General features: G+C 41.9%; 1 protein-coding gene across 1 annotated transcript in view; it reads left to right on the top strand.

Moving 5' to 3' along the window:
* Positions 1-26563, top strand: part of GSR (glutathione-disulfide reductase) — a 48026-nt gene that overhangs the window by 7731 nt on the left and 13732 nt on the right. Inside the window, exons 2-7 of the mRNA XM_061177208.1 lie at positions 8318-8344; positions 10658-10746; positions 12620-12689; positions 15746-15893; positions 18536-18590; positions 23281-23380. Coding sequence (XP_061033191.1) covers positions 8318-8344; positions 10658-10746; positions 12620-12689; positions 15746-15893; positions 18536-18590; positions 23281-23380 — 489 coding nt within the window. The remainder of the gene's footprint in view (positions 1-8317; positions 8345-10657; positions 10747-12619; positions 12690-15745; positions 15894-18535; positions 18591-23280; positions 23381-26563) is intronic.

Below are 26563 nucleotides of genomic sequence, written 5' to 3'. Positions count from 1 at the left end.
AAGAAAAAAACTGGTGCTGATGAACCTAGTTGCAGGGCAGGAATAAAGATGTAGACATAGAGAATGGACTTGAGGACACGAGGTGGGAGGGCGAAGCTGGGGCGAAGTGAGAGTAGCATCGACATATATACACTACTCAATGTAAAATAGTTGGATGGTGGGAAGCAGCAGCATAGCACAGGGAGATCAGCTCGGTGCTTTGCGATGACCTAGAGGGGTGGGTTAGGGAGGGTGGGAGGGAGGGTTAAGAGGGAGGGGATATGGGGACATATGTATGTATATGGCTGATTCACTTTGGTGTGCAACAGAAACTAATGCAGTATTGTGAAGCAATTATACTCCAATAAAGATCTATTAAAAAAAAATAGTGACAAGCAGTGTAAACTGCAAAGTCTTGATATAATGATTTTCTTTTGTTAAGTGAACATTTTTGCTTGCACATAAACTATTTTTATTAATTTGAATCTTTATTATTGAAATTTAGTGTCTTATTTTTTCATTTTTATATCATTTTAAAAAATTACTTTCCATTTACAGTTATTACAAAATATTGGCTCTATTCCCCATGTTGTACAATACATCTTTGAGCCTATCTTACACCCAATAGTTTGTACCTCCCACTCCCCTACCCCTATGTTCCCCCTCTCTCCCTCCCCACTGGTAACTACTAGTTTGTTCTCTATACCTATGAGTCTGCTTCTTTTTTGTTGTATTCATTAGTTTGTTGTAATTCTTAGATTCCACATATAAGTGATATCATACAATAAAAAAATATATATATGCAATACAGTGTTATTAACAATAGTCACCGTGCTGTACGTTACATCCCCGTGACTTGTTTGTTTTATAACTGGAAGTTTGTACCTAGCAAAAGCCTTCTTGATCATTAATGTCACTGTGAGCTGTGCTGTACACACCAGTTGGAGAGGCCAGCAGGAGGAGCGGGGGCTTTGGAAGAGGCCTGAGAAACAGGCCACTTGGTAGGTTGTTTGTATTCATCTAGGCCGAAAACAATTACTCAGCAACACGTAAATCAGAAACTAACCTGGAGGTGATAGCGTGTACTTTGATATTATAGTGTTTGTATCCCCAGTAGGCTGAACATGCTTTTCTTCTTTTTTTTTTAATGGTAAGAATACTTAACTCGAAATCTACCCTGTTAACAAATTTTGAAGCGTACAGTACAGTATCGTTGACCGTAGGGACAACGTTGTACAGCAGATCTCTAGAACTTACTCATCCTGCTTACCTGAGATTTTGGGCCCATTGATTAGTAAATCCCCGTTGCCCTCTCCCACTCCCCACCCCCGAGTCCCTGGCAACCACTGTTCCACTGTTTGATCCTATGAATTTGACTATTTTAGATACCTCATATAAGTGGAATCATGCAATATCTGTCTTTCTGTGACTGGCTTATTTCACTTATTTTAGTATGCTGTTCCAAGGTCGAACATGCATTTTTATTTTATTTTTTATTTTTTTAATGTTTTTTGACAGTATAATGGTTTTATTCATAAAGTTCAATATAGTATTTTAAGGGAATGTCATTTGGTGTTAAAACATCCTTTCTTATGTGAAATGAGCATGATAGTAAAGAGTTGTATGGTTTTTTTTTTTTTTAAACTGACTTTTTTGGTTTACTTATTTATTTATTTACTTATTTTTGGCTGTGTTGGGTCTTCGTTTCTGTGCGAGGGCTTTCTCTAGTTGTGGCAAGTGGGGGCTGCTCTTCATCGCGGTGCACGGGCCTCTCACTATCGCGGCCTCTCCTGTTGCGGGGCACAGGCTCCAGACGCGCAGGCTCAATAATTGTGGCTCACGGGCCTAGTTGCTCCGCGGCGTGTGGAATCTTCCCAGACCAGGGCTCGAACCCGTGTCCCCTGCATTGGCAGGCGGATTCTCAACCACTGCACCACCAGGGAAGCCCAAGAGTTGTATGTTTTAAAGTAGGTGTTAGCAAAGTAAAAAGTTGATAGCCTGTGTCAGTCTGCTGATATTTTGTTCATAAATCTAAAAGTCTGAACAAAGATGAGCAGACAAGAGTGGATGTCTTTTATGGGTTTGACTTGGAAGGAAAACTGTGCTGGGGAACTGAGACTATCATTATCGTAATGATTGTCGTGATTTTCATTCCTTTTGTTCCTCATAATCAAGGAGCAGCATTACATAAAGACTGTTTTCAGAAATGTTTGGGGATTACAGACCCAAGTCCACCTGAATGTGCTAAACCACATATACTTCATGTACTACAGCAGCTCAAAAATGTTTTTCATTTTTTTCTCAGTAATACTGGCTCATTGTAAAAAGTTAATATAGAAGTGAAAGTCCCTTCTATTTGAACGTGCATTTTTAAATGGACATTTACTAAAAGGAGATCTCAGTTTAAGGAACCCTGCCATTAGTTCCTTCAGTATTGACAAGGATCCCTCAAAACCAGAAAAGAATCCTAATTTGTTTCCTGGGTTGAGAGTTTCATAAAATGCGGCACGCCTATGGTCATAAATGCCAAAGAAAGGAGTGATCAGAAAGGGTAGGGTTAGTTCGAGCAGGCAAATCCTATTATTGAAATTTGTCTTTTGATTTACCTTATTTTTTTTTGAATTTTTGAATCTTATTTATTTTTTTATACAGCAAGTTCTTATTAGTTATCCATTTTATACGTATGTGTGTATATATGTGATTTACCTTATTGATTGTTTAATCTTTTGCATCAGTCTTAGTAATACTGCTTTGCCGTCTGCCTCAGAACCCACTAAATCTGCAGGGCCAGAAAAAGAAAGACTTCCTCTTAATCCCTCAGAGTTCCTGTTTCTTTGCGAAAGGTACCTTGAACAAGTAGCAACAGAGAATTTTTCTGGTAGAGTGGAATTAAAGGAATTTTACGGAAATTCTAATGACCTTCCGCATTTGTAAGTGGATTTCAAACAGTCATAATTAATAACCATTTATTCACTGGGTGTTGCAACATGAGATATTAAATAGGATATGGGATCCCAGATCCTTTTTCTTTTGAGGGGGGGAAGCAAGAGATATGGGGCCAGATATCACTCAGTGGGTGTCAGGTGGTAGAGGAAACTGACACTCCAGAGCTGTGTCAGAACTGACACTCCTGTAGCTGTGTCTGGGTCTCCCCGGATGCCCCAGAGTAACAGTTCATTGAAGCTTGATCCCTGGGACTGGAGATTTCACATTCATCTAAAGTTCTGCTGAAATAAGAATTGAACCAAAAGAATTTTAGTTCTAACATTTGAATACCTCTTGTATCAGTTCATTTTCTTACTTTAGATTCTGCCTTACACAGAATACTTTCTCCTTCTTTCTTTCTTTCTCCCTTCCTTCCTTCCTTTTTCTTTCTTTCTTTCTTTCTTTCTCTCTCTCTCTTTCTCTCTCCCTCTCTCTCCCTCCCTCCCTCCCTCCCTTCCTCTCTCTCTCTCCCCTTCCTTCCTTGCTCCCTCCCTCTTTCTTTCTCTCTTTTTCAAGGTAGATGCCTTACTGGGCTAACCTTTATCTGAAATTTGAAGGTAAAGACATGGATGTTGAATGTTTAATATGTGCCAGAGTGTGATATTGGATTTATAATAAGAATTATGTATTTGGTCTTTGTCCCCATTTCTAGCACAGAGTTCCTGGAACCGTTGGAATTTACTACATGCTGAGTGGTAAGGGTGTCTGGATATTGAACCACACCTGAGTTTGTGTTAATGAGGTGTCTTCTGGAAAGAACCTAAAATGGGGGCTGGTTGGTAGAGGAGCCAGCCATGTGATAGAGGGTTGGAACGTCAGCCTTAACCCCCTGCCCTTGGGAAGGCGAGGACAAGGGTCTGGAGGTTGACTGTCACCAGTGGCCAGTGATTTAGTCAGCCGTGCCTATGTAACGAAGCCTTCATAGAAAACAAAAAGGACAGAGTTCAGAGAGCTTCTGGGTTGGTGAGCACATGGGGTTTGGGGAGAGTGGCGTGTATGCCCAGAGAGGACACGGAAGCTCCACACCCCTTCCCAGGTACCTTGCCCTGTACGTCTCTTCCATTGGGCTGTTCCTGAGTTACATTATAGCTTTTTATGATAAACTGGTGATCTAGTAAGTAAAATGTTTCATCACATGTTTCTCTGAGTTCTGTGAGCCACTCGAGCACATTAATCAAACCCAAGAAAGGGGAAGGGGTCTTTGGAACCTTGGGTCTATAGCCGGTCGCTCAGAAGCACAGCTGACAACCTGGACTTGTGGTTGGTGACTGAAGTCGGGGCGGGGGGGATAGGACAGTCTTGTAGGACTGAGCCCTTCACCTTTGGGATCTAATGCTGTCTCCAGGTAGATAGTGTCAGAATTGAGTTAATTGCTTGATTGTGTGGAGAAATAAAACACACATCAGAATTGGTGTCAGAATTGTGAAAGGACATGGGCAAGTGGTGTCCAGACAGCATCTTGCTTGATAACTGTTGGTGTAAAGCTGATAAAGACAGGGATCTTTATCTGTTCTGGTCAGCAGTACCGAGCCCCTAGAACAGTGTCTTGCACAATCTGAAAGAATGTGTTGATGAACCAATAGTGTTTTGCTTAGTGAATGATGACTGGTCATTTTCTAAGTGCTCCTTCCTCATATCAGTCCTGAACTAGATTTTAGGCTGCAAAGGAGGAAAACAGATGGAGGAATCATTAGGCAACTCTGTGATGGGGAACAGAAAGGGGGAAACCAGAGGAAGGAAGCTTCCTATTACTTAAGCACAGGTGACATTCTTGACAGGTGAGGTTGTAAATTAACCAGTGACATGGGCGGTGTGCAGTTTGTACTTGTCTGGGCAGAATTGAAGGTAAGAGGGCCAGCCCTAGGGAAGTGGAGAACCTCTGAATTTTGCCACAGGTATCATCAGACTCCTCACATGTTCTGTCCCTGTTTGGAGAGGCTCCTGTCCTCACTGTGAGCCAGTGCTGGCAGCCGACGGAACGGAAGGATTCTGAGCACTAGATTGGAAGAGGGAGTTCTCAGGGACGGACCATCAGTTTGCAGAGGGAGGCAGAGCTGCAGGAATCTCTCTGGCACTGGGTGTCTCTGTTCCTATGGCTTATTGTTGGTGAGTGCCCACCTAGAGAATGCGGGCTCTGCAGGGGGATTTGCCAGGTGGAAAGCGTGGTATGCTGCAGGTCTTAGCTGTGTGCACTCCTGGGAGGTCAGAGCCCCGACAACCCGTGACCCTAGTGCCCCAGTCTGGAAGGCAAGCTTTCTTTGCCATCTGTTGATCTGTTTCTGAAAGGGAGCCGGCCACCGGGGAATTTATCTCCTGTGTTTGCCGTACGGCTTTTGTACATGGGGCGCCGGCAGACTGCAGAAATAATTCAGAGGGGTCAGTGGCATCATCACACCTATCATGAATTAGAAAAGAGGTGCTTTACATACATTATCTCTGATCTTCTCAAAATCTCTAGAATGTAAGTATTATCATTCCTATTCTATGGAATAGGAAACTGAGCTCAGAGGGGTTTAGAAAGTTACCCACCAACTTCTAGGAAGTGGAGGATTCAAACTCCTGTCTGTCTGACTCTACGCCCGTGCTCTCTTTCTGACAACCTAATGCACCCTCAGCTGGAGAGCGAGAAGGAGGCTTGAACAGGACTGCACAGAGCTCTCCACCCCGGCTTCCCCAGCTTTGTAGGTTACGAATTGTTCTTTTCTTCCCTTCCAAGTCAAAGAGGCATCTGATAATCAGTTGTTTCTGAAACCGTCGGAAACCCTGGAGGCCTATCACTAGGAGCTGCCAAAATAGGAGGAGTACTTGAAGGTCATGGGCTTCCATTCAGCCATAGCCCCCGGACCCAAAGTGTGCTGTGCTGGAATGCAGATTCTCCAGCCCCCGAAGCTCACAATTTTCTACCACCTTCTTCCTCTGATTTCTGGCCGAAGACTTGGCAATCTTAGGGAATGTGGCTGATTCCGCTGCTGCCTCTTGAGCCAGCATCTTGGATAGGCTGAGCGCCTCTCCCAGGTCAGGACGGTGGGCTCCATGAGAGCAGGGACCATATCCACTGAGTGCTCTGCTTTGCATAATGCCTGGCAGTAGTGAGTGAGCACTTCATCAGTACTTCTGGATGAATGAATGGTCACAAGTTAAGAAGTTCAGAAACTTCTAAAAAATAAACTAACGTTAGTCATATGCTTGGCACCAGACCTGTGTTCTTTGGACACCCAGAGAGCCCGCCTCGTTCCTTATGGCCACGATCAGCAGAGCTTATAGGCACCTGACATAAATTATGTCTAGAAGGCATTTGTTTCCATATAAAAGAAAAATAATTGTATTATAAAAAATATTGAAAATAGACAAGAGAGATCAAAGAATCACCCATCTAAATTCCACTCCCCAGATAAAATCATTTTGGTTTATTTCTTGGTCTAAATGAATTATACAGTAATGAATGATGTTATAAAAAGTATTTAGAGTGAAATATGAAAGTTTTCTCCCTCCCCAGAGATGACTACTGTTAAGAACATGGAATATTTGCTCAAACTGTTTAAATGTATGTGTACCTTTGCAAATATATATAATGCAAATTGGAACATGCAGAACAAATTGTTCTGCAGCTTTCTTTTAGTCACTTAATATCCTAAGAACCCCTTCTGTAATGGTAAATAGAAATCTACTGTGTCCTTTTAAACGGCTGCAGAGTATTCCATAGGCTCAAGGTACAATAATTTCCCTATAATAATGCTTCCGTACTGATGGGTAGTTAACTTGTGTCCAGTTATTCACTGTGACAGTACTACAGGGAACGTCCTTATACGTGTATCTTTGGACGCTTGGACATAACGTGTGACTCCTTCTGTGTAATAAATTCCTAAACTTAGAATTGCTAAGTTCTAATGGTATGTGCCAAATGGTATGTGCAGTTTTAATCAGTCTTACTCTTTAAAAAATATATATGTATATTTTTTTTAATTTAATTTAATTTATTTATTTATTTATGGCTGTGTTGGGTCTTCGTTTCTGTTCGAGGGCTTTCTCTAGTTGTGCCAAGTGGAGGCCACTCTTCATCGCGGTGCGCGGACCTCTCACTGTCACGGCCTCTCTTGTTGCGGAGCACAGGCTCCAGGCGCGCAGGCTCAGCAATTGTGGCTCACGGGCCCAGTTGCTCCGCGGCATGTGGGATCCTCCCAGACCAGGGCCCGAACCCGTGTCCCCTGCACTGGCAGGCAGACTCTCAACCACTGCACCACCAGGGAAGCCCTATTTTTTTAATTGTATAAGTTTGACATGTGACACTTTGTAAGTTTAAGGCGTACAGTGTGTTACTCTGATTCATTTATAGGTTGTAATATGATCGCCCATGTAGCGATATTTATCATATTACATAATTATAGTACAATGTCATTGTCTAAATTCTAATTAGTCTTACTCTTCACCACAGTTTTTTTTCCAAGTTATTTTAGGATGTGATCAAAAGGAAAAAACAGATGTAAACAAAAATGTGTGTATAAACATACATTACAGTTTACAAGGACTGTTGCAAGGAATTTTTTTCTAGTCTAAGGGGTATGAATAGTTATTTTCTTAAACAACTGTCTAGCTTTTACGTGAAATCTTACAACTATTTGTGTTTTTCTTTGTGTATAGGCTGCCAGAAGGCTAAGAGTCAAGTTTGTGGTCTGTCTCTAACAAGTATATAAGCATGGAGATAGATAAATAGCTAGCTAGCTAGATAATAGCATGGATAAACTTTACTGCTTGATTCATCAATCGTCCTTTGATCTTGAAAAATAATGTAGTTTTCCACTAGAGATTTTCTCAAAGGGGACATTCTGGGTGTTTTACCCAGCATACGCCATGGTAAGTTTCCCAGAAATCCTCTAGGACAGTTGCTCAAATGGTTCAGTTGCCTTTATTCAGCTGGTGGGTCCTCTCACCTCCGTGCTGCTGTTTCTCTCTGCTTTGTTCCTTCGGACCTGTGCAGGCTCAGGCTTTGGCCACCTCCTGACCTATTACCATCCCTGCAGGGCATCCCCCCTCCCCCGGAAATGGAATTGTCCTCCCTCCCTCCCTTCCTCCCTTTCCCTCCTCTCCCCTCCCCCTCCTCCTCCTCCTTCTCCTTCTCTCTCAACTGCTTCTCTTGAGAAAATGCTCATAAGTAAAATCCTCTGCCTCCTCACACAAGGAAAGTAATGTTCCTGTGTTTTCCAACTCTGTAACAGAAAAAAGGAAGTAGCTGTAGAGTGTGACTTAGAACTCAAGGAAGTCTCCTGGGTGGATGCTTGGGATTCATCTCTTGCATGTTTGTTTGATGGTTTGAGTTTAATAATCTTAAAATATGTCCTTTTTATTTTTTTTCTAGGTGAATGTTGGATGTGTACCCAAAAAGGTAGAACTTTTATTTCTCCTTCCTTCCGCACTCCTTTGACATATTTGGTAAATAATGATCAGAGTAAGGATGTTTTCAAATGTCCCAGTTAAAATTCTTGCTGCAAAAAATAACTGAGAAAGCTACTAACAGTGGCTTAAACAATAGGATAGTTTTTATTTGTGTTTTCAAATATCAGTTATTGAGAAGCCTGGAGGAAAAAATAAAGATGCCTGGAGATAGGCAGCTTCTGAGATTGGCTTAGCCCTTAAGGCTATCTGAAAGAACCCTGGCTTCTCTCCATCTTTCCGCTCTGGTATCCTAGGTGTATGGTCAGTGGTAACCCCTGCCCCCTCATGGCCACAGGATGGCTCGTGGAGCTCCAGGCAGGATGTCCTCACCCAGCACTGCCCCTGCAGATTGCTTTAGATTCTCCTGGCCAGGATGAGCTACTGGCAAGTGAGTGGCATTTTCAGCCAGGAAGAAGGGAGGGAGGGGCTGCTGGAGAGATAACCACAGAAATACTAGCTCCTGGATACTAATTGCATCATACATACAAAGGAAATTCATCCTGGCCATTAACCTTGTGGTTAAGTTCCCATAGTGACAAAGTTCCTGTGGGAACACAGAGGGGAGATAACCAGGAATGGAACACAGTGTCTGGTCTCAAACTTCTGATGGTCTAGAAGGAACAAAGACCAACAAAATGTTTATAGTCGTGGTGTAAAAGAAAAGCATTGTCCATCTGCAGGGGATAACTTTTTCTCAATAGGGAGATCCAGCCAGGAAATAAAAAAGTTTATACCCCCCTGTAAGCCCAGGTGCTGATATGAACAAGACCAAGTAGATGATGGTGGCAGATGGATGGATGTCCCTCCTACATGTGGCTCTGGTTAACTACCTGGAACCTGGCTGACTTTGCACGGAGTGGGGTGTTTGCCTCAAGCCATCTGGTCTTTCACCTGCTTCAGGGCATCTCTGAATCAGTTTTTCCCAGGGAGACTAGAACGGTTTTTCTCCTGGAAAGACGTGTCAAGATTGTCATGGGTTTTTTGTTTTATTTTGATGTTAGTAGTTTTTGTTTTTAAACAGAAATCTATTTCCCTATAAATTATCCATGTTAAAATCATGTATCATGTGACGTTGGGTATCTCCTGGCCACTCTAAAATTGAATTTCTCAAGTTGCTTGAATGATGTTTCTGAGGACAGTATTTGGATACCATTGTGGTAAGCGGTTGATAGAATTGCACCTCAGTTAAAAGAATCCAGCACAGTCATCAATTTATTCTTCTTTAGGCATAAAGGGAGGAAGGTACAAAGAAGGAATCAAAGGCTTGTCAAAAGTCCTGGGACTTCCCTGGTGGTGCAGTGGTTAAGAATCTGCCTGCCAATGCAGGGGACACAGGTTCGAGCCCTGGTCAGGGAAGATCCCACATGCCACAGAGCAACTAAGCCCATGCGCCACAACTACTGAGCCTGCACTCTAGAGCCCCAGAGTCACAGCTACTGAGCCTGTGTGCCACAACTACTGAAGCCCGCACGCCTAGAGCCCGTGCTCCGCAACAAGAGAAGCCACCGCAATTAGAAGCCCACGCATCACAACAAAGAGTAGCCCCCGCTCACTACAACTAGAGAAAGCCCGCGCACAGCGACGAAGACCCAAGACAGCCAAAAATAAATAAATAAATAAATAAAAGTCATGTCTCTGGCATGTCTGACAAAGAAGATGGCAGTTTGTCATCTAGAGTTGTGGATGCCAATTTCAGTTCAGTTCTCGTGATGATCAGTTGGTTTACAGATTATAGGCTACGTCCCACAGGAGATGCATCTAACCTTTGAGTTCCAGATGTCTGATTACATATATCCTTACAGGGACATGTTTGTAGTTATGGGAATCCATTTTCTTAAAGTTTCCAGTGCTCAATTTTATCTAATAGTTTCCTTCTAAATCACTTTAAAGTTACAGATGCAATTCCATTTCTTAAATTGAGCACAGAAGGCAAGGCTTAAAGAAATTTGAAACTTAAAATGAATGTAAGCAATAGTAAATTTGAATGGAAGAACTGTGAGACATATAAAGAATATTCTGCTTTTACAGAGTATATAAACTGTGGAATTCAACAGTAGAAGTAACTTCCCCCAACATTTCAGAAGTCTCACTATGAAATCTATCTGGTCATATTTCTGAAGTTTCTCTTTTAAAATGTTTAGTTTTGTTTGTAAGTTAAAGGTCAGTATCTTTATCTACTATTATATAGTTACCTTTCTGTAGAAAACAATTTCTCTTTTTTCTCTGGACTCACACACTACTGTCTTGGGTACTTTTTTTATAGGTAATGTGGAACACAGCCGTACACTCTGAATTCATGCATGACCACGTTGATTACGGCTTTCAAAGCTGTGAGGGTAAATTCAGTTGGCGGTAAGTGTAAACGCTGAGAGAGCTCTGTTGACAAACGTACACTTTTTCTTTCATAGTGAAGTAAGCCATAAACTTTTTGAGGGTGTATTATTGTGGCAAAATGTATATAACATAAACTTTTGGAGGTGATAGATATGTTTTTGGCATTGAGTGCAGTGATGACATACTTATGCATATACTTATCTCTAAACTCATCAAGTTGGTACATTAAATATGTACAGCTTTTTGTATGTCAGTCATACATCAATAAAGTGGTTTTTAAATGCACAACACAACATGAAAGGTTCATTTTAGCCCTTTTAAAGTTGTCGATTCTGTGGCATTAGGTATATTCATAGTGTTGTGCAACCATCACCAACAACCATTTCCAGATTTCCACCATCCCAAACAGAAACAGTGTACCTGTTAAACAATCTTCCCTTGCTCCAAACCCCTGGTACCTCTATTCTGTTTTCTGTCTCTGTGAATGTGACTATTCTAGGTACCTTATACAACATCTGTCCTTTTATGCCTGGCGTAGTTCACTTAGCGTAGCACTTTTAGAATTCGTCCATGCTGTGGTATGTGTCAGAATTTCATTCCTTTTTAAGGAATGCTGTTCCCTAATATTTTTTTTTAAGTTTTTTTTTTAAAGCAGATACTCATTTTTAATTAATTAATTATTTATTTATTTATTTTTGACTGTGTTGGGTCTTTGTTTCTGCGCAAGGGCTTTCTCCAGTTGCGGCAAGCGGGGACCACTCTTCATTGTGGTGCGCGGGCCTCTCACTATCGTGGCCTCTCTTGTTGCGGAGCACAGGCTCCAGACGCGCAGGCTCAGTAGTTGTGGCTCACGGGCCTAGTTGCTCCGCGGCATGTGGGATCTTCCCAGACCAGGGCTCGAACCCGTGTCCCCTGCATCGGCAGGCAAATTCTCAACCACTGTGCCACCAGGGAAGCCCCCTAATATTTATATACCACACTTTCTTTCTTTATTCATCCTTCAGTGGACTCCTAGGTTTTTTCCATCTCTTGTCTATTGTGAATAATGATGCTATGAATATTGGTCTACAAGTCCCTGTTTTCAGTTGTTTTGGGACTATACCTAGAAGTGGAATTGCTGGGTCATGTGGCAATTTATATTTAACTTTTTTTTTGAAGTTTTATACCTTTTATTTATTTTTTTTATTGAGGTATAGTTGATATACAATATTATATAAGTTTCAGATGTACAACATAGTGATTCACACCTTTTAAAGGTTTTACTCCATTTAGAGTTAGTATAAAACATTGGCTATATTTCCTGTGCTGTCCAATATATTTTTGTAGCTTATTTATTTTATACGTAATAGTTTGTACCTCTTAATCCCCCGTGTTTAACTTTTAAAGGAACTGCCATAAACTTTTTTTTTTTTGGCCACGCCTTGCGGCATGCAGGATCTTAGTTCCCAATCAGGGATCGAACCTGAGCCCCCTGCAGGGGAAGCATGGAGTCCTAACCACTGGACCACCAGGGGATTCCCTGCCATAAACTTTTCTAGCCATAAATTTTTTTTTTTAATTTTAGCATATTCATTCATTTATTGAGCAAATAATGAGTGGCCACCATATACTAGGCACTGTGCCAAAGCAGCTCTCCTTGCCTTCTTTGCAGAAAGAAATTTACGAACTTTGCGTGCCAAATGCACATTCTCCATAGAGTAGAATAAGGGTTCTGCACATACGGAACGCAGACGGACACAGGGGAAAGTGTGCCTGCCTTTAGAGACACTCACTCCCAGGGCTCTCATGGACAGTCTGATTCTCTGCTCTGGGGTGTTCAGGGTCAGAGGCCCTAGTTACGACTGAAAGAGGAGACTCCAGATCCTCAGTACTGACTCCGGTTTCATTGCAGGGTTATAAAGGAAAAGCGGGATGCCTACGTGAGCCGCCTAAACACCATCTATCAGAATAATCTAATCAAGGTGAGCATGCCAGGTTTTGAGCTTTGGGAAGAAGCTGTTCTCTGCCGGAGAACCAAATCTGGCCAGACATAGCCTTTACATTTATCTCTTGTTTCTTTTCTTTCTTTTGTGATTAATGGTTTTGATATTGACCTGTAAGAATGTAAGTCGGACTCGGTAGTCCAGTCTCATTTCTATTTCTACGGAAAGTGGGACGTATGTGCCTAAGTCGGCGAATCAGGTCTCACCTGATGCCTGCCTGCACCTGTCTGACCCTCCACTTAGTTCCAGAAACCAAGCACATAAGAGCCTGATTATGTAACAATGTGCCAGTTTATGGATTAAAATCAGGACCATTATCTGGCTGGAAACCTGCCATAGTTTGTCTGCTCAGAACACCCTTGTCCTTGGTGGCTAAATCTACTCAGGACACCATGTTATGGTTCAGAAGGTTTTTGTGAATGAAGTCCAGTCAGGAAAATTGGGCAAAGGTGTGTTTGCCTTCAGCAAATGTATGTTGTCCTTTGCTCTGCTGAGGCTTTTCCCACCCTCATGCTTTGATGTCATTCCTCTTCCACTGGACTGTACTGAAGCACCATCCAACTCTCCTTTTTCTTTTTTATTTATTTATTTTTAATTTATTTATTTTTGGCTTCGCCATGCGGCTTGTGGGATCTTAGTTCCCCAACCAGGGATTGAACCCACACCCTCGGCAGTGAAAGTGCGAGTCCTAACCACTGGACCGCCAGGGAAGTCCCAACTCTCCGTTTTCTTGACAGTGTGACTCCCAGCACCCTTAATTGGTCTTTGTGGTCTCACTCTGCAATTTCTAAGACATCAACATAGCTTAGGTTGTACTAGATCAGTATATTTGGGATGGTATTTGGGCCACTGTAATCTCATTAGCACACGTTTATAAACCACTTTTTAGGGTGAGTTACTTGTACAGATGGCTAACCTCATAATTTTTATATTAATTCTTATCATTCATTGGGTTTATTTTTTTGGAGGGTGATATTTTCTGACCTTAACCCCCAAATTCAAGGGGAAAGTGTTTGGTCTTAGACCCCTGTGCACTGAGTTCAAGAGATTTTAAGGTGGCTAGACATGAATATGAGATGCCATTTGCTATACTAAGACACCCAAGTAAAAAAAAATTTTTTTAATGGAGCTAGCTTAAAGTACTTTTGCAAAAGAGATAGGAAAATTACTCAGGAAATAGCATTTTTTAATACTCAAAAATCTTGGTGTGTAGCAGAATTTACCATGACCTTATGGGAAAGGAATCACAGGCGATCCAGAAATTCGGAATAGGAAACTTTCTGTGAAATATCCTAGGAAATGAAAATTAAAATTTCATCAGTTTCTTCCCCAAGCGATTACCCATATTATTGCCACTCGACTCAGTCTCCTTTTTGTCTAGCACCCGGTAGGAAATCATTACCTCCTGAAGGAAAGTTTTTCAGGAGCCTCGTGGCTTTTGGCATCAATCTTGATTCACCTTGATTAAGCAGGGCACCTGCAGAACAGGCCTGGAGGGCTGATTAGAAAGGAGGAAATAGCTCAATTCAGAACCAGGTGTGTTCCAAAATGTTGAAACGCTCCATTCTGTGATCATGCCTACAGGATTCCATTATCCTTGTGAGTTGCCCACATTTCTTGCCAGTATGTGTATCCTGGCTGGCAGAAGCTTGCTGGCAGTCCAAACTCAAGCCCGGGCACAGAGGCTGCCAGGAAGAGCAAATCAAGTCTGAGTTCTCAACACCTCTAGTGTAGAGCTTCACGGTCATGTAATTTTGTGGTATTCTTCCCCCCTTCGTTTGAGAAAACAGAAACATTGCTTTTCCCTCCCTTGGCCAGAGTATTTCCCTTTGGCCTCAGCTCCCTGCACCTTTATCCTTTTGTTTTTCTCAGCCTTCTTTCTTTCCTCCAGACACATCATTCTTCAGTGTGTTTTCATTCTAAGTGAGGAAGGCTTTCTCCTTCAACTCTTGGGGACAAAGATGTAATCTTCTTCCTTGTGGGAATGACTTGCATATATTTTTTTTTAGTCTCTGGGTTTTGGCCCAAGATAGTCCCTTTATTTTTTCTTACTGCATACTTCTAGCATCAAATGGCAACCCCCAACCTAAGTATCAATTAACAGTCAGAAGTTCTGCAGAAACTCGAACATTGGAGAGTTGTCTTAGCATCAGCAAACCATAAATCAGAATCCTCAGTAGATAATGGAAAGATCTAAGAAGTTGCAGCAAGTTTTGTTTTGGTTTTTGGTTTTTTTGGTTGTTTTTTGTTTTTTAGGGTTTTTTTGACTGTACCACATGGTTTGCAGGATCTTAGTTCCCCGACCAGTCCTAACCACTGGACAGGGAATTCCCTTGTTTTGTTTTTTAATCTTCTTCTTCTTTTTTTTTTTTTTATTTTATCAAAGTATAATTGAATTACAATGTTGTGTTAGTTTCTGCTGTTCAGCAAAGTGACTCAGTTATACATATATATATTTTTTCATGTTCTTTTCCATTGTGTTTTATCATAGGATATTGAATATAGTTCCCTGTGCTATACAGTAGGACCTTGTTGTTTATCCATCTATATATAATAGTTTGCATCTGCTAATCCCAAACTCCCAGTACTTCCCCTTCCCCACCCCTTTTTTTGTTTGTTTGTTTTTTTATAAATTTATTTATTTTATTTATTTATTTTTGGCTGCACTGGGTCTTTGTTGCTGCGCACGGGCTTTCTCTAGTTGCAGCAAGCGGGGGCTACTCTTCGTTGCGGTGCGCGGGCTTCTCATTGCGGTGGCTTCTCTTGTTGCGGAGCACCGGCTCTAGGCGCACGGGCTTCAGTAGTTGTGGCACGTGGGCTCAGAAATTGTGGCTCGTGGGCTCTAGAGCGCAGGCTCAGTAGTTGTGGCGCATGGGCTTAGTTGCTCCGCGGCATGTGGGATCTTCCCGGACCAGGGCTCGAACCCGTGTCCCCTGCATTGGCAGGCAGATTCTTAACCACTGCGCCACCAAGGAAGCCCCCCTTTGTTTTTTAATCTTAAGAACAGGCTAATGTTACCATGCTTCCTTTTCCAGTCCCACATAGAAATCATCCGCGGCCATGCAGTGTTCACGTGTGATCCCCAGCCCACCGTGGAGGTCAACGGGAAAAAGTACACTGCTCCTCACATCCTGATTGCCACAGGTGGCGTGCCCTCGCTGCCTCAGGAGAGCCAGATCCCTGGTGAGTCTTCCAAAGGCATATGCTTGTTAACAATAGTCAGAAAGAATTTACCGTTGTTTTCCACCTTACAAGCCATGCCAGGGGATCTGCCCTATACCAGTTCTTTGTCTTGGACACATGAGAGAAGGTCTCTGCAGAACCTAAATGTAATTGGCCTAAGTGGTACCTAGTGACAGGGCAAAGGAAGATATTTCATCCAGCTCCAGGCTCAGACATACTACAGTATCACAGGGGGAAGAATCAGCAAAAGCCCCATCCTTCCCTTCTCGGCACAGTAGAGATTGTTTCCAGCCTCAGTTTGTCATGACATATTTACTGTTTTGTTTAAGAGAGAGAAATCTTGTAGAGATGTAACTTCATCAGCTAATTAAGCCTTCTTATATGCATATTTTTCTCTAATATAAAGAATTAGAAAATTAAAGCAGTAAGGAATCTCCGAGGCAGTCTTGTCTACCTTTGCTTTGTATACACAAGGATGAGTCATAACATACTGCCTTGTTCTCTCATAGGAAACATTGTCCACATCTTTTTCCCCAACTAGATTATAAGGTCTTTGTGGATGGTGATCATATACAACTTCTTCTTAAGACCCATGACCATGGATTGGCTTCTTACGACCCATGACCAACCTGAATTTATATGGAAAATTTTGAGTGTGTATGCATTTATGTATTTTTTTTCTCTCTGGAGAGAGGATCGATAAAATTTCACCAGCTTTTAAAAGGGTTCATGACTCCCCAAAAGCTAAAGAACAACTACTGTAAAAAATATGAAGATACTGTTGTCAAGTAACTTAAAATTTAGTTGGTGCGATTGGATATACACATCTTGATAGGGAACAACCTCCAAGATTGATTGTTTAGTGAAAGAAAGCAAGGTGTGGAACAATGTGTATAATATGCTACAGTTTATGTCTTTTTAAAAAGACAGGGAGACTGTACAGATGCACTAGGATCTCTGGAAGGACACTCAAAACCCTGCAGTGCCAACTCCCTCCAAGGAGAGGACCAGAGCTCTGGGTTGGGAAAGAGACCTGCTTTTCACTAGATGCTCTGTGGTACTTTTTGAATTTTTTAAGATATACATTTATTAATTTAAAACATGTAATAAAAACAAATGCAAAGAAATAAAATAAAAGGTAAGTGTTCCAAGGTGATTGCCAGACAGTGTGAGGGTCGGGGTCCTCAGAGGTGGGACAGATTACTATGAGCTGTCATGGACCAAAAAGACTTCCTGGGAAAAGGGCTTACAAACTGAGCACTATGTGCTGAAGAAGAGAAAGACCAGAAGAACCAGTGGGTAATAAATAGGTCTTTAAAGGACATTCAGTCAATTAAACCAGTTTTTCTAGCAGTGAAATCTGGAAGCAAATACATTGAACTGAAACTGGAAGAAGGTTAGGGCCAAATTGTGGAGATTTATGAAGTCAAATTAAGGAATCTCTGTCATTCACGAAAACCAGTTATTAATAGCTTATAAATAGGGTAGTGACAAAATCTAAGTGATAATTTTAGAAAACTAATCTGATAGTGATTTACAGAGGCGGAAGGCCAGTTAGAAAGTTGTTGCAGTAGAATGTACAGGAGGTGGTAATAGGTTCTGAACTACAGTGTTAGCGTCGGAAGTGTGGTGGAAATACTCAGTTCAGCTCTGCAGACAGTTACTAAGCCACTGCTATGTGCCAGGCACTAGGAGGAGAGGACAGACATAAGAGACACAGAAGGATGAATTGGCTAGTATATTTCATTGATTCCAAGACACATTAAAAAAAAAATACTCAGCACCTCTGAAATCAGGATGGGTCCTTAATCATTGTGCATTGAATTTGGCGAAATGCAGTATTTTAAATACCTGATGAGATGGCCGTTGTTGAGAGAAGGAATTACAGATTGATAACTCAAGACTTTGGATTACTGATGGAAGGTAGTCTTTTCAGCTGAAGTGGTAAACGAGAGGGATATGGTTTGGGAAATAAAGTTAAGATTCTATTTTGAAAATACTGAGTTTGAAACAAAGTTAAATGGTATAGAAAGACAGTTAGAAATATGGAACTAGAGCCTGGGGAGAAGGTCAAAACTAGAACTACACATTTGGAAGTCTCCCACAATGAAGGGAGAGTTGGTTAAAACCTTTGAAGGAAAAAAGCAGAGAGAAGAGAACCAAGGCTGAGCCCATTTGGTGGTGGGAGAATGAAGCAGAGCCAGCAAGGAGTCTGTTCATGAGAGCTGAGGAGATCTTTTTTTTTCTAATTAATTAATTTGTTTATTTGGCTGCCATCGGGTCTTAGTTGAGGCATGTGGGATCTTAGTTCCCTGACCAGGGATCGAACCCGAGTCCCCTGCATTGGAAGGCGGATTCTTAACCACTGGACCACCAGGGAAGTCCCAAGCTGAGGAGATCTTAATTCCTCAAAGAAATTTAATAGTTACTTAGTCATCACTGCTCTTATTTCTACAGAGGAAATAAAAATGTTGACTCAGGGAAGATTTGATTGGCAGCTTCCCAAGTGGAGACTTTAACAGAACTTGTCAAAACAGAGAGTGTGATGGCTGAGAAAGTGTTTGGTTCGTACTTAAAATGTTGTGATTATTTTACAAGAGAAAACTCCATCTGTGTGACCTATATTGCATTTTCCTACATAGGTGCCAGCCTAGGAATAACCAGTGATGGGTTTTTTCAGCTGGAAGAGTTGCCTAGGTAAGCTGCTTTTCTTCCTGACCTCCATGTTCATTCTCCCTCAGTTTCTCCCAACACTTCTACCTCCTCTTCCCAACTATTAAATGCAGGAATTTCCAGAATTCTGTTCTACCTCTTCTCTTTTTATGACCTTGGGTATCTCATCCATGAGTACCCCACAGTAAATGACTCAAATCTTTCATGCTTTTGGTCAGAGGCCATTGTAAAATTTTTAGGACCAGAATCAAATGCAGGGTGGTTTTGAGAATAAACACTAAAGTCCTAAAACTGTCTTCTTTCTTCAACCTGATAGAGCATCAGTTGATAATGTGTCTAAAGTGATTCTGGTCTTCAAAGCAGCTAGTACAGAGGCATATAAATGAAGGCTCTGTCCGTCTCACAAAAATAGGTTTTCTGAAATTGGCCTTTATACATGTTTGTCCTAATAATCTTAGTAGACTTCTGTCGTGGATTTAGATAACACAGAGAGAAAAAAGATAATGAGGAGGATTGTTTCTCTAATTTGAAGAAGCTGCCAATTGCAGGCTTCCTCGATTAGAGGGGTCCTCCCTTCATTCATGATAAGTGATAGGGCACCTGGGAACTGGAGGAGGGACCCTGTGAGCCCAGAGTTTGGCCTTTATTTCCTTCTGAGTAGCACTCACCGTGGAGTCATTGTTGCTCAACTCTGCTGCTCTCTCGGTGGGCGCTGCCAACGCAGTGGGAAGTCTTAATGCCGCGCTTTTACATGAAGGCCTTTCTGGAGGGTGACTGATAATTCCTGCTTGTTCCTTTACCTTAATTCACCTGGAACCACAGGTGGTTCATCAGGGACAAGAGGGCGTCTTGGCAGTTCCATAGCTGCTGTGAAAATGTCCTGTTACGACATTCAGACCAGGTCATCTTCTGACATTGAGAAAAGCAAACAGGCATTTTAGATTTGCTGTCTGTGGGGCAGGGCAGCGTGTTAGAGAGCAGCCTTTCTTTCCTCATGATTTGTTTGGTTTTAGGTGTGAAGGATGTGAGACATGTGAGAATATATGCAGAAATGTGGTCATGACTCATCGTGTTTAAACGATACAATTCAATCTGGACTCAAAGAAGCTTCATTCTAGATATCTGTCCATTACCTATTTTTAAACCATTTATTAAACTTGTGCTGGTAGCACTACAAGTTGAAGAAATGAATGTATGCATGTTATAAACAAGACTCTGGGAACATAGGAAAATGAATTAACAATTGGTATATGATTTTTGTCTTCTTTTTTTAAGACTACTTTATCATTGTTATGTTGGTAAGTAAGTAAATAATCAAAGAAGGAACAAATTCTATAGGCGAGGTAACATGTGCTCTGGGCTGTATGATCCAGCTTTTACCCTCATTGGGCTTATGGTTGAGGGGAGGCTGGAGCATAGAGTCTGTGGAACATTGTGGGACAAGAGGTTCTGACGGCCGTAATGAGGGAAAGAGAAGTGCTCTGGGGTCTCAGCAGAATATAAGATTGTTTCTAGGTGGTGGAGGGCTCCCAGGTGTGGCTGCCAAAGTGTCTATGTCCTCAGCGTGAGCCACGGCCTCCCCCCTCCTCTCCTGGAGACTCTCCAAGACCAACAGGCGTTGAGGGTAAGAAGGAGAATGTGGAGATTGTGCTTGGTTCACAGTTTTTACCTAACTTACTGAGTTTTTCATATACTGAAAACTGGTGTTTTAAATCAAGACTCCAGGGGCTTCCCTGGAGGCGCAGTGGTTAAGAATCCGCCTGCCAATGCAGGGGACACGGGTTCGAGTCCTGGTCCGGGAAGATCCCACATGCCGTGGAGCAACTAAGCCCGTGCGCCACAACTACTGAAGCCCATGCGCCCAGAGCCTGTGCTCCGCAGCAAGAGAAGCCACCGTAATGAGAAGCCCGTGCACTGCAACGAAGAGTAGCCCCTGCTCGCCACAACTAAAGAAAGCCCGCGTGCAGCAACAGACTCAATGCAGCCAAAAATAAATAAATTAATTAATTAAAAAAAAAAAAATCAAGACTCCAAAAGCCTGGATGTCAGCTCCCCAGCCTGAGCTTCAGCTTGTCAAGACCATGCCACTGTGTCTTCGTTCCTCTGGCAGTCTCTGTATCACAATGCAGAGCTTGGGAATGAAGTGCAAAGCTGAGCATCTCTAAGGGACCAGGTCCTGACACATCATCGGAACACTTAGATGCAGCCATACCTGAAGTGAGGACTTCTCGGTTACATGAATCAATAAATTCCTTTTTTTTTTTTAAACCAAAAAGAAAAAAAAAGATTGTTTCCAGGGGTTACTTTAGTGGTACGAGGTGGGCTAGAGGGGCCTGTGGCAGCTGAGGGGGAAACACTGAGCTCCTTGCAGACTTTTGTCTCCTCTCTGAAGAAGCCAAGTCGTTTCACACCTGTTTCTCGTATATCCATTCTGCTGGGAATGCTTCTCCCAACCCTTTCCAGAGCTATTCATCTTTCAGGAATCTGGAGTGTTTCTGAGCCCTCTCCCCTGCAGGAACTAAGTGTTGCCCTCTGAGCTTTAACAGACCCCTGGGCATGTTTCCCCTCAGGAATTCCTCAAGGACAGGGATCGCTACCCATTGTGTCCAGCGCAATGCTTAACAGAAGTAGGACTTACATAAGAAATGTTTGGGGAAGAGAGAGAAGATGGAGAGAGGAAAGAAGAAAGTAAGGAGTGAAGACCCAAAGAAAGGAAAAGGGGTCAACATATAATAGGAAAGAGGATGGTAGAGATGGAAGAAGAGCTACTTCCTAGTTTCCAAACTAGACATTTCTCTTTTTATACACTGGGCTGTAGGATAAGAGCGTCCGTACCTCTAATATGTAGCTATTCAGGTTCGTACCTCATCCTCCATCCAGACCATAGCCCTCTGAAGGCAGGGAGTCACAGCATAGGTACGTTACTTGTAGAAGGTACTAAAGAAAGATTTCCTTTCTTCTTCCCTGATTGCTTTCTTCTTACCCAAGCATTGCACCAGTGGTAGGACCGTGTTTGAAGCTTTAGAGAACTCCAGCCCTGAAAGGGATAGCTCCAGCTGAAGTGCACTTATTCTGTATGCTGCAGCGGGGAAGTAAACATATTACTGTAGGGCTGGGCTCAGCTTCTCCACCATGGACTCAGACCTTCACCCAAACATTTACCTAGTGTTTAAGATGCTTTTTTAGACCAGAATTTATTCAGGGCATCTAGTTTCATTGCAGATCTATGCTACAAGTTAAAATGGCTTGCTTAAATTGGCCTTTCATCATATTGCAAAGATTGATAGAATTTAGCAATGAGCAAGGGAAAATACTGAGCCAGAGGAGAATAACGGTGGTGAGGATTGTGATGCCAAAGAAAGGAACAGAAGAGATATTTGAAGCAATAATGACTGTCACTTTCCCCCAAATTAATGTCAGACACCAAACCACAGATCCAGGAAGGTCAGAGAACACGAAGTAGGGTAAATGTCAAAAAACTATACCTAGGCATATAATTTTCAAACTGTAGAAAATCAAAGAAAAAATTCTGGAAGAAGCCAGAAGGATGAAACACACCTGACCTATAAGGGGAGCAAAGATGAGAATTACAACAACTCTTCAGAAACTATGCAAACAAGAGAGTGGAATATTTAAAGTGTTGAGAGGAAAAAACCCCACCAACACAGAACTCTTTACTCTGCAAAATTATCCATCAAAAGTGACGGAGAAATAAAGACTTTCTTGGACAAGCAAAAAGAAATTGTGGTGCCAATTTTAGTTTTAGGTGCGAAGATCTCTGCATAAGGAATCGTCTCTAGCTTCAGAGGGTTTTTATTTCCTCTCTGAGGAAATGAAGCTAAGGAATTTTTAAAACGTCTAAAAATATATTTCCGTTCTACAGAAGGATATTTTCTACTTAAAATTACTGTGTTATCCTGGATTGGATCTTGGGACAGAAAAAGCAAATGAATGGAAAGACAGGTGAAATCTGAATAAAGTCTGAAGTTTAGTCAACAGTAATGTACCAGTGTCAGTTTTGACAACTGTACCATGGTTTATAAGATGTTAACTTTTTTTTTTAGTTGAAGTATAGTTGATTCACAATGTTGTGTTAATTTCTGCTGTACAGCAAAGTGCCTCAGTTATACATATATACACATTATCTTTTCTATTATGGTTTATCTCAGGGCATTGAGTATAGTTCCCTGTGCTATACAGTAGGACCTTGTCCATCCATTCTACATCTACTAACCCCAAACTCCCAGTCTATCCCTTCCCAAACCCCTCCGCCTTGGCAACCACAAGTCTATTCTCTATGTGAGTCTGTTTCTGCTTCATAGATAAGTTCATTTGTGTCATATTTTAGATTCCACATGTAAGTGATACCATATGGTATTTGTCTTTCTCTTTCTGACTTACTTCACTTAGCATAATCTCTAGTTGCATCCATGTTGCTACAAATGGCGTTATTTCGTTCTTTTTTATGGCTGAGTAGTATTCCATTGTATATATGTACCATGTCTTCTTTATCCATTCGTCTGTTGATGGACGTTTAGGTTGTTTTCATGTCCTGGCTATTGCAAATAGTGCTGCTGTGAATGTAAGATGTTAACTTTAGGAAAAACTGGGCAGGGGGTATACTATCTGTACTATCTTTTAAACTTTTCTGTAAATCTAAAATTATTCTAAAGTAAGTTTATTTAACGATCTTAACCCTCTACTCTAATGGTAGCCGCAGTGTCATCGTTGGTGCTGGTTACATTGCTGTGGAAATAGCTGGGATCCTTTCCGCCCTGGGTTCTAAGACATCACTAATGATACGGCATGATAAGGTAAATTCTATCCTTTTCCTTGGTGTTAATCTTTTTAAAAATCTACAGGGAGAAGTTTCTCTTATGTTGTCATTAAATACCAGGGTGCAAAGCATGTGGAGCTGGTTGGTCTGTTCCACATGGAGCTGCTTTGAAGGCATCTAAATAAGGGCTTACATCCTTCCTAGCCATCAACTGCTAGTTGATGATACTGATTTAGATTTGATCAGACTTGCTGGTGTTTCCATCATGAAGTGGTAGATAGCATGCCTTAATAAAACATACATCCTTAAATATAAATATTAGTTAAATTGAGCAAACTGTCAGGTTAATTTCTTATTCTGAAAATCAATTTCATATGATCAGATAGTGTTGGATTATTAACACTCAGTCAAAAAATTTACTAAATCCTTTGCATTAAAAGGAAGCATATCAAAGATATTTGCACACCTATGTTCATCGCAACATTATTCACAATAGCCAGGAGGCAGAAGCAACCTGTGTCCGCTGATGAATGGATAAACAGAATGAGGACTACCCATACCATGGGATGTTATTCAGCTCTAAAAAGGAGGGACATTCTGACACATGCTGCAACATGGATGAACCTTGGGGATATTCTGCTAAATGAAATAAGCTAATTACAAAAAGACAAAAACTATATGATTCCACATATATGAGGTACCTAGAGTAGTCACACTCATAAAAACAAAAAGTAGAAATGGGGTTGCCAGGGACGGGGGCGGGGAGGGAATGGGGAGTTATCGTTTAATGGATACAGAGTCTCAGGTTTTTTTGTTTTTTTGTTTTTTTATTGAAGTATAGTTGATTTACAATACTGTGTTAGTTTCAGGTGGACAGCATACCTATTCAGTTATATATGTATATATTATTCTTCAGATTCTTTTCCCTTATAGGTTATCACAAAATATTGAGTGTAGTTCCCTGTGCTGTACAGTAGGTCCTTGTTGGTTTTCTGTTTTATATATAGTGGTATGTATCTGTTAATCCCAAACTCCTAATTTATCCCTCCCCACCACCCCCAGAGTCTCAGTTTTGCAAGAGGGAAAAGTTCTGGTTGCACAACAATGTGAATACACTTAACACCATGGAACTTCGTACTTAGAAATGGTTAAGTTGGTAAATTTTTTTTTAAATTAATTAATTAATTTTATTTTGGGCTACGTTGGGTCTTCATTGCTACGTGCGGGCTTTCTCTAGTTGCAGCGAGCAGGGGCTACTCTTCGTTGTGGTACGCGGGCTTCTCATTATGGTGGCTTCTCTTGTTGCAGAGCACAGGCTCTAGGCGTGTGGGCTTCAGTAGCTGTGGCACACGGGCTCAGTTGCTCCGCGGCATGTGGGATCTTCCCGGACCATGGCTCGAACCCCTGTCCCCTGTACTGGCAGGCGGATTCTTAACCACTGCACCACCAGGGAAGCCCTAAGTTGGTAAATTTAATGGTACATGTTTTTCACCACAATAAAAAATAATAATAATAAAAGAAGCTTATAGATCATCTCATCTACTGGAACCTCATTTTGTAGATGAAGAAATTAAGGCCAAGTGAGGTTTCATGACTGCTAATTAATATCAAAACTGAGAGTCAACGAAATTCTGAGAAAGACCAGGCCAATATTCTTTCTGCTAAAATGCAGCCTCCTAGTTTCTCAGTATTTGATTAAGTGTTGCTTTATGTGTTTTGTTGATTAATCGTGACTGAGCACCACTGGGTCGTGGCACAGTATTGGAGCTTTCAGAGACACCGTGTGGGGCAATAACAAGAGTGTTGGCCTAAGAATCTGGCCTTCCCCAACAAGTGTGTGACTTGGGCAAGTTGTTTAATGCCTTTGGGACATTTATCAGATCCCTGACAACTCAAATGCAATGACTCAAATTCCTGATTATTTGAGCAAATGTGGGGGGTGGGCAGATGAGGGAAACCGATAATCCTGGTCAGTGTGGACTCCAGAGAACTTTCTCTTTGGCTTTTAGACTTGTCCTAAAATTAACCCCCAGGAGATTTTTGTCCTGAAGAATGTTTTTCATAGGTCAGTGTTATTTTGCATTGCTGGAATATGTCCAGCAAATTAGATGGCAGGAGAAAGGCAGAGGGATAGGTAGCCTGAATCTAATATATAAATAAGTAAATAAATCACATCAGTTTATCAGTAGAGTGGATAATTCCTGCATTTGGAAAATTGGCTTGTGGCAGAGAGCCACATGTATCTGGGCTTCCTGCCCTCCCCCACCCCCAGTGCATTCTCCATCTTCTCCCCTTCCTGGTATAACTCCATTCTAGAGCTACTCTATGAATAAATCACGACCTCCCACCTTTACCCCACCTGTGTGTTATCCCGAAGAAATCTCTAGAGAAAGAAGGAGGAAGTCTAAATAAAGAAAAGTTGCTAGAGACTTCCCTGGTGGCACAGTGGTTAAGAATCCGCCTGCCAATGCAGGGGACAGAGGTTTGAGCCCTGGTCCGGGAAGATCCCACATGCCGCGGAGCAACTAAGCCTGTGTGCCGCAACTACTGAGCCTGCGCTCTAGAGCCCGTGAGCCACAACTACTGAGCTCCCGTGCCTGGAGCCCGTGCTCTGCAACAAAGAGAAGCCACCGCAATGAGAAGCCCGCTCACCGCAACGAAGAGTAGCCCCCGCTCGCCACAACTAGAGAAAGCCCGTGTGCAGCAACAAAGACCCAATGCAGCCAAAAATAGACAAATAAATTTATTAAAAAAAAAGAAAAGGAAGAAAAGTTGCTAGACGGTAAGAACTATTATTTTAAAGACTAGTCTCCCGAGGGCAGTAATGGAAGCTGTCATAGGAACACTGAAATCCAACTGAAAATAATATGAATGGGAATTTTGAAAAAAGAACCAAACCTGGCAGCAAAAACAATTTTTTAAATTTATTTATTTATTTATTTATTTTTGGCTGCATTGGGTCTTCGTTGCTGTGCGCAGGCTTTTATCTAGTTGCGGCGAGCAGGGGCTACTCTTTGTTGCGGTGAGTGGGCTTCTCATTGCGGTGACTTCTCTTGTTGTGGAGCATGGGCTCTAGGAGCACTGGCTTGAGTAGTTGTGGCATGCGGGCTCAGTAGTTGTGGCTTGCAGGCTCTAGAGCACAGGCTCAGTAGTTGTGGCGCACGGGCTTCGTTGCTCCATGGCATGTGGCATCTTCCCGGACCAGGGCTCGAACCTGTAT

The sequence above is a fragment of the Eubalaena glacialis genome, chromosome 20, assembly GCF_028564815.1.
Source record: "Eubalaena glacialis isolate mEubGla1 chromosome 20, mEubGla1.1.hap2.+ XY, whole genome shotgun sequence".
Taxonomy (NCBI): Eukaryota; Metazoa; Chordata; class Mammalia; order Artiodactyla; family Balaenidae; genus Eubalaena; species Eubalaena glacialis.
Note: the sequence above shows the minus strand (reverse complement) of the source record. Positions and strands in the feature narration are given on the sequence as shown.